At 39.7% G+C, this 12,454-nt stretch overlaps 1 protein-coding gene across 1 annotated transcript in view; it reads right to left on the reverse strand.

The window, feature by feature from the left end:
• Positions 1–12,454, reverse strand: part of XXYLT1 (xyloside xylosyltransferase 1) — a 156,251-nt gene that overhangs the window by 117,810 nt on the left and 25,987 nt on the right. Inside the window, exon 2 of the mRNA XM_018567306.1 lies at positions 2,963–3,110. Coding sequence (XP_018422808.1) covers positions 2,963–3,110 — 148 coding nt within the window. The remainder of the gene's footprint in view (positions 1–2,962; positions 3,111–12,454) is intronic.

Here is a 12,454-nt window from a genome sequence, read left to right on the forward strand (position 1 = left end):
TTTTTGGGGTACTGCAGTTTTTCGCCGTTTCACGGTCGCACGCAATCTGTAAACTGGGCATGTTGGGTATCGTTTTACTCGTTGTAACCTCATCTTTTATATTTCATTAAAAAAATGGGTAATTTGTTGTGTTTTGGGGCATTTAATTAAATTTGTCACTAAATTTTGGGGTTTAATAAGGAGTTGCGCTAATATTGCGCAACATAAAAATTTTCAACTACCACCATTTTATTCTATAGGGTCTTGGCATTCAGAAAATATATAATGTTGGGGGGTTTTACGTCATTTTCAGGCCTAAAATGTGGAATATAACATGGGTGCAAAAATGGAAAAAAGGGCCTCAGTCATGAAGGGGTTAAAGGATGCTGGAGAATGATACTAAATAAAAAAGGTACAAATACTGGAAAAGCATGCAAAAGCATATACAGGGTATAAAGTGGTTTGTAAAAAAATATATAAAATAAAGAGTATCTGAACATATATAGCTAATAAACAAATATTCAATTTGATATAATTCAAGGTTATGCTGATTGGCTAAAGTCCATGGTACTAGCAGAAGCCATAAAACATGGCAGTATAATAATATGTGAACATCATTACATGTAACAAGTAGTTGGTAATGCTCAATTCATAAGAAAAACAAACAATATAATCATCTTAGTCCAAGCAGACCGGAAGTGTGACTACACAAAGGTCTAGACAGCAGACCATAAATGATATAGAGCAATATGTGTAACATCCACTAAGTGCTGATGGATATTTGAAATAAATGAAGTAACATGTTAATAGAGAAAAGGAGAAGAATTTTCTGTGATGTTATATTTTTCTCTTCTTTGTAAATATGAGTTTGTGTGATAAGACATTATCAGTGGGTTGTAGGTTGAATTACTCTATCATCTCTGTCTGTTTCATTAATGCCTTTAGAGTAGAGGGTTTTTAGTGTAAATATCCACTAGGATTCCTGTGTTTAGTCTTCTGTATCTGTCAAATTGACCTGAAGCTTTTATATGTTCTGTGTGTGTGACATTCAGCAGTATTATAGATTTGTAATAGAGTCAGTCATAATGTTTTAATACTCTGCATTTCATTACGCAGAACTCCCGGAATTATTTTAATTAACTCTTGCAGTGGGGCTACTCCCCGCACTGCAAGGGTTAACTGCTCATTTGTGTCTAGGTTAAAAAAAACAAAGATATACTCACCCAAACCTCCAAGCCGACTTCTTCTTAGACCGGTTCCTGGAATGACTCTCCCCCTCCATTGCAGCGGTCTAAGGTCCAGTAAATCATCATGTCTATACACTGGGCATAGACGTGAGGACACTGAAGAACATTCAAATGTGCTGCTGCGGAGGGGACAGGCTGGAGGGAGCACCATGATAGTTGGCCGGCTCTGAGTGAGTATATCTTTCTTATCTTAGCACCTAGGCACAAACAAGCACTGTCTGTGCTGACCCTATTCTGTTTTAGTTTTTGTGTAGTGTTCCCTATGGTACATAGGGAACACTACACAAAAACTAAGAAACAGAATGGGTCAATATGTTTCTATTTGCAGATGCATGCACTTTGACCCCAACTGTTGCAAAATTTGCCTGAACACCCTGCAATGGAACTCTGACATCTTGGATATTTTTTTTAGCATCAAGCAGTCAGGTTCTTGAGCTACATTTGCTGGGTCGTCCTGTCTTGGATCAATTAGCAGTCGTTTTAACACTACTCCACTTGACCATTTTTAAACAGTCAGATCTTTGGCTTGAATTTGCTGGGCCGGCCAGTCCTAGGCAAATTAACTGTCATTTGTATTTTATGCCACTTTTTTTCTAAATGTATTTCCCTTACAGTGGAATGCTTGATTTCAAATCAGTTGGCCATAGTTTAAATCCCCTGCCATATTCACATGCATCCACAACCTTCTTTCTGAGGGTCTTAGAAAGTCCTGTTGATCATGGCATGATGACACCACACACATGAATAGCAAAGATAACACCAGACCCTAGACATCTGAGGTTTAAATAAGATAAGTCTAAGTACGGTTCTAAATATTGGCACTTAATCTGGAGCACTGAATTATAAATGTCATAGATTTGAAGTGGTGGTAAATGTAGAGTGTACCTACTTTTTTTCTGAATTTTGCTATTTTAAATCATGAAATTGAATACACCAATTTTATACGTCATTTGTTATATCACCTTTATCTGTAGGCACTATTTTTGAACCAAGATCTAATATTTGCCTGTGTATACAGTATATATATATATATATGTTGAAAAAGTCAACAATTTCCATGGTGTGTACTTACTTTTTCACATGACTGTGTATATTAAACTTAATTATGGTAATATGAAATGGAGAACTATGGGGTGAGTGTCACACATCGGCTCTATTGAACGGTAAGTGAGCGAACACATACCGTTGCTCGCTCCCTTCCCGATCATCTCCCTGCAGAGAGTGATGACTGTCCAGTCACTGCTCCCCCCCCCCCACAGGGATTACCCCCTCCCCTGTCCGATCTTCCAGCTAGAGCCAGCTATCACCCGGGGGGGTGGGGGGGATTTTGACAGTATTGTCGGGATCCATCCTGGCTGCGGTGCGCTTAGCATATAGCGGGCAATGGTGCAGAGTTTTGGATCACGGGAGGACACAGCACATGTCCTCTCGTGACCCTGAGGAGAACTATAGGGGAAATAAAAGGATGTGTATTTTACGTAAAAACATGGCATATGTCTGATTATACATTCATCTTCCAATCTCACAAGCAGAACTTTTTGGTCACAGTCAAATGAATCACCCTAGGGACTGACCAGAACAATTTCTTTTTATGTAGTTATACACAAGGTTAGCTAAGCTGGATTAATTTGTTAAATGATTCCAATCAGTAGGATCATTCGTTGTATAACTGGCTTACATGTAGACTGATCCCTTGGTTCAGAGGCCCTGTAATGCAGTACAAACAACAAAGTTACCTTTTGGCATTATGTGGTGAAGGGCAACAGACAGGAAAAAGATGGAATCACTGTAGTAAGTTCCCGTGCCAGCACTGAAGAGTTTCTGCATGGCTTCTACTATAGGGAATAGCTTTTCCGTCAGGGCACTGACATCATGGAATATGACCTATAAGGAAGAGATTAAACAAGTATGAAAGATAAAGCAAGATACTAGATGAAGATCTGATGTCATTGGAACACCATTCAACAATTTCCATTTTGAAGAACAAGGCCATATAAGCATCAATGAGTGATCAATGCTTGCAAAATCAAACATGTTTCCGCCCATTATAGTCAGATAAATCAACGGAGCTTAACAAATGTTTGATTACATGATCTACTAGACTGGCTTATCCCTACTGTTATTTTCTGTATAAACAAAAGAACAGAATTGCTTCAAAATGTATTTAGAGGGTGAAAATAAACACTACCCAACAGTCACAATGATATAGATTTTTATTTTTTAAAGGAAAAACTAGGTTTTAGTTAAAACCACATTGTTTTCATACTTTTCCATTTGAGTAGATGTACAATGTATGTTTTGCTACATGCTTATGTATGTCAAAGTGTCAAGGTGAGTGCCCCACACAGGAACCAGAGCCGTAAATGCATTACAAGCCAGCCCTTCCAGCAGGGGTCAGAGAGTGGCCCACCAAGGCTCAGCTGAGAGGTAAACTTGCCCTAACAGCTTTGATATGCTGCAATAACCTGAAGGTAGCTGCAAAGCCCATTCATAAAAAATTAACACCCTGTGATATACAATTAAGAAAAACATACTTCTTTCTTAGGAGGGAAAAAAACAAACCAAATGTTTTCAGTCATATATCAAATAAACACCTTTATATTTCATTTATTTAATGAATAATTCTATTCGACTACTGGATTGTACTGTTTGCCGCAGACCCATATATGTGATTGTATTTTCAGTGTTATCTATTATGCATTACTCAAAATGCGAGAATTCATTGAATCCTTCTGCAGGGAAATAGCTCCACATGGGAACAGACCTCCTGAGATGTTGTGCTGCTCTGCAGGGACAATTCCGAAGTCCTAAGAAATAAGGCTGAAGGTTATCCTGAGTTCAGGCTTCTATTTTGCTGTTACCAGCTCAAAAAACAAAGTTTCAATCGCAGATCACGCATGCTGTGATCCACCAAATGACTGATGAATTCTTTTTGTGGAGCCGTCAGCAGTTTGTTGAAATACAGGGTATACAGACAAAGAACAGCGAAAATACAAAGCTACATCACATCACATGAGGCAAACAAGTGACAATTTTGGTACACTGCACTTTTTCATCATTCATTGTATGTAGTATAGAAAAATCTATCATCACCTGAAAAACAATCCACTTGTAAATGCAATACAGTAATGTACAACTATCTTTTCTCAAAAACAATTGTTGTAAGAACGTATTTAGGAACATTAAAAGTACATTACTTATGAATGTAAGCAACAATTTTTTTCAAGTCAGTCATGTCTATAGAAGCCTCCTTTTTGAAGCACTAAGTAGACATGGACAGCATCGCTGAAACAGGAAATACAATGAGGATAGGGTTTCTTGTTTGGCCCCTGTCCTCATGGTAATGTCCAAATGTCCTTTCTGTGTAACTCATGCTGCAGGACTTTTCTAGTATAAGTTGCCGACAGCCATGCCCCTTTTCCCCATAGTATACCTGACACAAAAGCAGATACTTTCTGTGCTGCCTGTGGCAGTGCTGCAGAAGCTAGCCCACGAGAAGTAGGGGATGCACAAATACACGAGGAGGATTCCCAAGGACATTAGCTACAGATGTCCATGGGGGCCGTGCTAATTAAAAAGCCAATGGCCAACTAAATTGATAATAGCTCCACTTTAAGGAAAAGTGGAGCTATCATTAAAATGCCAGGTTAGCCATGATAAAGTATCTCAATGCTCTACCAATCAGCAACTTGGAGATCATCCATTTTTTTTTTTTTTTATTGATATCCCAGCCTTATGCATAGTTTCTGTTTTATACCTCTCAAACAACGTCCATGCCTTTTGATACTAAGGGCATGCAACGCTTCAACTCCAACCTTTCTGTAAGTAATTTCCCCAGTTCCATCTCACTACGCTGCTCAGGAAAACATTTCTAAATCTGGATTCTCCTCTCAGAAAGTGCTGACCGTTTACAGAAATCTACAGCTTAAGTGTATGCATATAGTAAATGGACCCAAGGGCACAAAAGATACCTTCTTCAACTTGACATAATTTCACATATAATAAAAACTGTGTTTCAAATGAATACCTGGGCTGAGAGGTATTACCTCTCTTTTACGCTGTGATGTGGCACAGCTAGAAAGAAGAAACCCTTATCTGCACTTTATTAAAGGAAGATCCGGAGTCTTAATCATCAGAAATATTTATGTACGCACTATTCATATTCTGTGTCTGCAACCAGCCTTTAGGTTTTTACAAATGCTTGTAAATTAATGTTTATTATAACATAAAAGGACAAAGACACCATTAAAGGTTGTGGAGAAATGAAATAAAGAAAGAAATGTGTCAAGGTAAGCTACGGTAATGAATAGCAGATCCCAGCAAGTAATGACAGCTTTATTGTTAAGGCTAAAAAGAAAAACTCCTCTTCAGCGATTCAGTGTCTTGAACACTGATAAATACTTCCTAATCTTATAGTTGAGAATGTACAATACACATGCAAGATGTAAGACATGGAATTACAATTGTTAAGATTTCATTCTACAAATTTCATTCAACAATTAATAAAAGGTAAAACACAAAAAGTGCAAATGTGCTGTATATATATATATATATATATATATATATATACACATACACACACACACATACACACACACTACTCTTAAAGAGCTTACAAATCACACTATATTTAAAAATAAGTAAAAGCTAATGCAAATATTGGCATGGAAAATATTAGGACTAAAAATCGCAGTAAAACTGATCCTCTTTATACCAGGACTTTTTTTTAAATCAAGAAGCCTGAAGAGGCCGGTTAGCCCCACGCTCGCCAGTACAAGATGCAGCTGGTTTACGCTATACTGCTACTGCTGGAATTATAAAAAAAAAACTTGGGAGTTGGATGTAAAGGGACCTGCATCCATTTACCTCTACGTCCGCCTAGGTCTGGGAAAAAAAAACCAAAACAGAGGAAGAGACCTGAAGGGGATGGCTTGTGGGTAATCTGATGCAAATGGCCACATGTAAACTTACATGTGACTCCCCCCCCTAAACTTAACATGGGTCCGCTTAGTTCAGTTTCTTCCGCAATCACAAGAGAGGAATAAACTGAACAGACATGGAAGTCACAAGAATGACAACTGTTCCGTACTGCTCCAATCAGCAGGGCACGGATCCTCGGCTGATGGGAATGGATACTGCCTGTGTGAAAGGGCCTTAAAGTGACACTAAACTCACGAGTTAAAGTGACATTAAGGGCAAAAGTCCCGTCCCGTCCCCCACAGTGCTAATATAAGGACTTACCTGAAATGATGTCTCTTAATCCGATCTTCTTTCCTGTAGTTTTTAGCTGTCCCTCCAGCGCTGGTGCGGGTCTCCAATCCAGCGCTGGCTTCTCTGTCCTCCTCTTCTCAGATATCCCACGGAGTCTGTGCGGGTGCATGCTGCTCAATAGACTTACCTTGTGTCTCTTCTCGTCTCCCGGCCGAACATCTAAACTGCGCATGTGCCCGCCCCAAGATCCTTTGCGGCCGCCCGTTTTTTTTTATCGTTTTGCATATTTCTACTGCTTGCTAGCACTAGATATATGCAAAAACATGTGAGGGTTTAATAACCCTCTAAGTCTTCAAAATGCATTCAAGTACCCTAAATAGCAACATTAAACATATCTTCAAAATAACAACAAAGGCACCTTTAGAAATATTTAGAAATTACAATCTACAAACAGATACTTATAGATAATTGCCGGCTTTTTATTTTTTGCATACATTAGTTTTCTTTTTTTTCTCCAGTCTTCTAACAGTGGCCATTTTAACTAAGGGCAGGTTACTAGATCTATAGGACACGTGACCATGCACATCATCTCAGGGAAGGAAAATGCCTTTCCCTGAGATCTCATGACAATACAGATGAGATTTCCCAGCAATGTTCTGTAACTTTCCCAGAATGCAATGCTTGGGCACAATTACATAATTTGTGCCGAAGTGGACCAGGAAGTAGAAAAAATAAATTGTAAGTAAAATAAAAATATATGTTTGTTTAGCTAATGAATGTAAGATGATTTCATATCAGCATGCAGAGCTGTATGCTGATGTGATTTTAAGTCAAAGAGGGTAAAGGTCTGCTTTAACGATTAACAAAATGTATCTTATTTGTGTATCACTCAGCTGTAGATCTTCAAATCATCTCTGAATTGGTGTTAATGATGTCCTTCCTTCTGGAGGGTGGCTGTTTTTGTTCCCCATGGTCACCTGTGTGTGTTGTAGTCACCGGTCCAAGCTCGCTCCTGTGATGGACTACAATCTCAATACAATTAGCTAAACTAAAAGTGAGATTGTAGTCCATCATGGTCAGCAAGCTTTACAACACTACTACTACTTTACAACACACACAGGGACCATGGGGAACAAAAGTAGCCACTCTTTTTGAGGATCTAAAGCTGAGTGATAAAAAATGTAGCTTATTTGTGTGTTACTAGGTTCTTAAATGCATTTTTAAGATTTGAAAGAGAACTATGGCCAAACCTTTTTTGTCTGTAGTTCTCATTAGGGTCACAGGAGGACATTTACTAATGTCCTCCTATGACCCAAAACTCAGCATATAGTGGGCTATTGCAAGCCAATGCTGAAAGCACAGAGCCGCGCTGCAGTCGGGATCCACCCAGCTGCCTGAATGACAGCTGGCTCTAGAGGCAGAGCCAACTGTGCCCACCTCCGCCTCTGTCTGTCCCTCCAGACAGAGCTGGAGGAACGCAGAGGGGGAAGGGGAAATCCCTGCGGGGAGCCGTGACTGACAGTCACCGTTCTGTGAAGGGAGAAGATCGTGACTGAGTGATCAGTGGTATGTAATCACTCTGTTCTCGAGCAATAGAACAGACATGTCACACCAACAGTGTCACACGTCGGCTCTAACTATTGGGATGAGTGTATTTCACTCATCCCATAGTCCTCCTTTAACTCCTGAGTTTAGTGTCACTTTAAGTTTATGAGATATTAGTACAGTAACAGAGTTTACATATACCATAAAAGGAAAGTTAATTCCTTCTGAATTGATTATGAGAATTACTATGCATTAAAAAAATACAAATGGAAAAAAAAAAAAAACAACATGAACCACTTGTGTCCCAGGCACCAGTTTAAGACTAATCTAGGACAGCAGCTATTGGCTTCAGGGCAGTTTAAAATGGCAGCTGTAGCTTTTGCAGGTCCTGGTGGGATTCTATGCTAGAACCCAGTCAGTGAACGCTACAATCCAGCACTAAAACCCAGGGCTTAATCGATCAGTTCCAGGGCTTCCAATCCTGCAACAGAGAATGCTCCATAGTAGTGAATTATAGCAGAGACAAAACACAATGCTTCCTTATTGTGTTTTTAGAGGACGTGATGTGACATCACATGTGACGTCACAGCACCTTCTTCAGTTCGGAAGCTAGGGTGAAGCGGGTGCATCTCCGAGTCCTACCTTTCCCCCGGCAACAACAAATCACTGCTACAGTGACTAATTATAGTCGTCAATGGATTACTATGAAAAGTGATCTGTTGCTGCACAGCTGCATAAGAGGGCTGGATCAGGTCATGACATCCTCCATGACAAAAGTAAAAAAAATAAAGTAAAACTTTAGAAAAAAACATTACATATGCAGATTAAAATATTATGGCCCCTTTACACTGTGCTATTCCATTGTGATGTGTTACTGCATACAAGTAAAAATGTGCCGCACTAAGGAAACCATTTCATTGAGAATGGAAATGAAACAAAACCAAAAGAGCCCTTCCCCTTTTGTTAACGTAGCGCACCACAATGCTAAAGAATAAGGGAACTTAGCAACTTGATTCAAAGTCTGCTTTCCAGCACTGAAGTGTACTTGCTATTATACTTTACATTCCAAGTGGGAGATTTTGCCTTTCCTATCAGGACCATATTTAGTCATAGGGGTCTAATTATAAATGTTTTTACCCAAGAGCTACTCTTCTTTCACCCAAGATTCACATATTGTTTTATAATTTGATCCCATTGGAAAATGTGTGAATCTTGCATGAAACCATTTGCTGTATAAATAGACCCCTACAGGGTTATTCACAAAAGGGTGAAGAGTTTGGAGAAGGCAGAAGTGAACAATCTAGGCCAAAATAGTCGTTTAGGAAATATTCTCTAATTCAGCTACGTTGTCCACCTAGATTGTTTACTTCTCCTGCCTTCTCCAAACTCTTCACCCTTTTGTGAATAACCCTGTAATTTTGCAAACCCACACTCACTATAGACATAAGCAAATATCTTATTGTACCAGAGATATGACTCCCAGTGCAGTAAACCTAAACAGGTTGTCTGTAATTTGGCTGGATTTGTGTTTTAAAGTCATGTGACACACCATGATGAAACTGTGTGAACTGTTTTATTTCCCAGAATATTCATTATTCTGTCCGGTCAACCCTACCAGGCTGTATAGATAACCAGATGACAAATTACTATTCACTAATACAGCTTCCTATTTCATCTGCCTGCTCACTGGGTTACCAGTAGTGTAAAATCACACTGGTAAGATCCTCCCTGTGATCCTCTTCTATTTTCTGCATAAATGCCATCCCCAGCTCCCAAAGTTAAATTGGCAGCAGGGTGAGATGCAATAAAGCCTGATTGTTTCACTGTGAATACACACATAGTCCAAATGTTGCTATTCAGGGGATTGTGGGGAGGGAATAAAAATGAGAGACCGTTATTTATCAGTGATTTAAAAATGCAATGAGGATGATATACTTAGGTTACCGGCCAGTAGAAAATACTGTATGCACGGTCTCTGTTAGTCAGTGAAGCAAGTGCTCAGTGCGTAAATTAGAAGGCTGCCAATTTACTGCTGGAGGGGAAGCTAAACCTGCTGAGAAACTGGTTAGAACCAACTTCATTGACTCTGCTATGAATTTTGAGGATGGACTACTCAGCAGTGCCGGCTTTTGTAAAACCTAAACTCTAGGCAGATATGTCACATATTAACATGCGTTCAATTAAAGTAGGCCATTCATTTGATTGGGCTGTCTAAAGCACCATAAATCATGCATGCACTATATTTTGCAATACAACACAAGACAGTTGTGCGTTGGGATTCTGTTAAAAAGGAAAGGCACGGCAGCGCGGTAATGGGCGCAGTATGAACCAAGCTTAATACATTGTTAAATGTATTTATTTTTTAATAAAAGAGAAGCACAAGGAGCGCCTCCATAGTGTAAAAACGACTTTATTCAATAAAAAAACAACGGAAATGTACTCACAAACAACCAATGGTAACAGGCTTGTAGAGAAAAGATCTTAAGAAAGCTGAGGATGGACGAACATCTGAGGCTTTACAAGTGCAGATGAAGATGTAAGTGATTCTTGATGCACATACTCCTCTAGTTGACGTGTTTCTGGGGGTTTCCGGATCTTAGCTCTACAAGCCTGTTACCATTTGTTGTTTGTGAGTACATTTCAGTTGTTTTTATTATCAAATAAAGTTGTTTTTACACTTTGGAGACGCTCCTTGTGCTTTTCTTTTGATAGATACCCAGTTTCCCTGACTGAGTTCCCCCTCTTTCCACAAGGACGGTTAATTTGGCGTCAGTGGTTGTTATCTTTTAGTATTTTTTTTATGTAAGCAGTGTAAATACCTGCGTTTAATTTCAAATCAGACTCTTACAGTCCCTCTACAGCAGAACTCAGAGTATAAGAGGAAAAGGCAGTACAAGGAGCCAATCAGTTCATGTGCTGAGAAGGATCATGCTGGCAGGAAGAGAAAGCAGAGTGACAAAAACATGAGTATATCATTGTGTTGTGCCTCTATTATTGTCCAGAACAATGCAAAGTGGGTCCCCAGCACACTTTCAAGCTAACCAGCAAAGTAATAAATCTGTTTCAACTACTCAGATTAAGAAAAATAAGTTTGTTTCATACATTTGCAAATACATGTGGAAGCCACACTGCCATGTCAAGGCTCCTCTGATAAGTGTGGTCACTAACTCTAAAACTATCTGAATTCCCAACTATGGGGATATATACAGTATAGCAAAAACGTGTTGCTGTACCTTTAAGGACAAAAGGGCTAGCTCCATGTGAGCCTGATCTCTGTTTGTACATTACTATATGTCCCGTAGCTGGGAGCTCAGAGGCAGTGACCACAATTATCAGAGGGACCTCGATGCAGCAGAATGGCTTCCACATGTACTTGCAAGTGTATGCAACATAAGTCTTTATTTTTAACCTCAGTAGTTCAAACAGATTTTTTTGCTGGCTAGATTGAAAGTGTGCTGAGGAATCACCTTTGTACTGATTTATATATTGCAATGCCCATAAGCACTTTTCCCTTTTTGCTAGTTTAAAACAGATCAAAGCCATCATTATTCATTTGCTGTCTAGTCACAGGCTGGGGGTGGGTCTATGACAGCCTGGGGTCAGAGGGAGTGGGTTGAATAATGCTGGTCATCATTCAACCTGCAAAACTGAGGACACCTAGTGGTGGAAAAGTATTGAGAGGGACAGCTTCAAATTGAAGGAGGTTATTGTAGCAAAGAGCTAATTATTTTTTTACTTTGGGCTGGAGTTTTGCTTTAAGATTTATTAATTATTCTGGTTAGGAACATATAAATAAGTGAATGTTCATATGAACGTTATTATTAATTGATGTTAAATTGTAAAACAGCTTGTGCAGTAACCATGTCTTCTTCTAATAAAACGGCAGTTTTTCTAGAAATGATAAGAGAACACATAGTGGCAGGACTGCTATCTTGTCCTGCATACTTATACAATGTACACATTTCCAGCATGCGCATGCACGCATGCGCGCACACACGCATGCGCGCACACACACACAATATTCAATCATAAAGGTCACACGCAACCTAGTGTTCTATGGTGATAAAAAAATTTTTATTTAAGATGTGCTGTTTTGTCTCAAGGACCTTCAAAATATACGTACATTAAGGCAGGGGTCTCAAAGTACCGGCCCGCAGCCAGCTGACAAGTCGGGCGCACGGTCACGGACCGCATTCCTGACTTGCGGGAGCAGCTACACGGTCTGCATCTCTGATGGATGTAGACCGCAGAGCTGCTCCTGCCAGCTCAGGCCGGAGCTCTGTCAGTTCTGAGCTCCGGCCGAATGATGGATCATTAAAAAGGTCTGCACTAGACCTTACTAATCACCACTAGATAACCAGGGAACGATGTGCCTCCTCCCTGCACAGATGAAAGCAGGTGAGGGGGCTTGGAAGGAAAGGAGGGAGGGGGGCTTTATTAATATGTGTGCTGGGGGCTTTGGAGGGAGGGGG

Source organism: Nanorana parkeri, unplaced genomic scaffold (assembly GCF_000935625.1).
Source record: "Nanorana parkeri isolate BGI_ZX_2015 unplaced genomic scaffold, ASM93562v1 scaffold29, whole genome shotgun sequence".
Classification (NCBI taxonomy): domain Eukaryota; kingdom Metazoa; phylum Chordata; class Amphibia; order Anura; family Dicroglossidae; genus Nanorana; species Nanorana parkeri.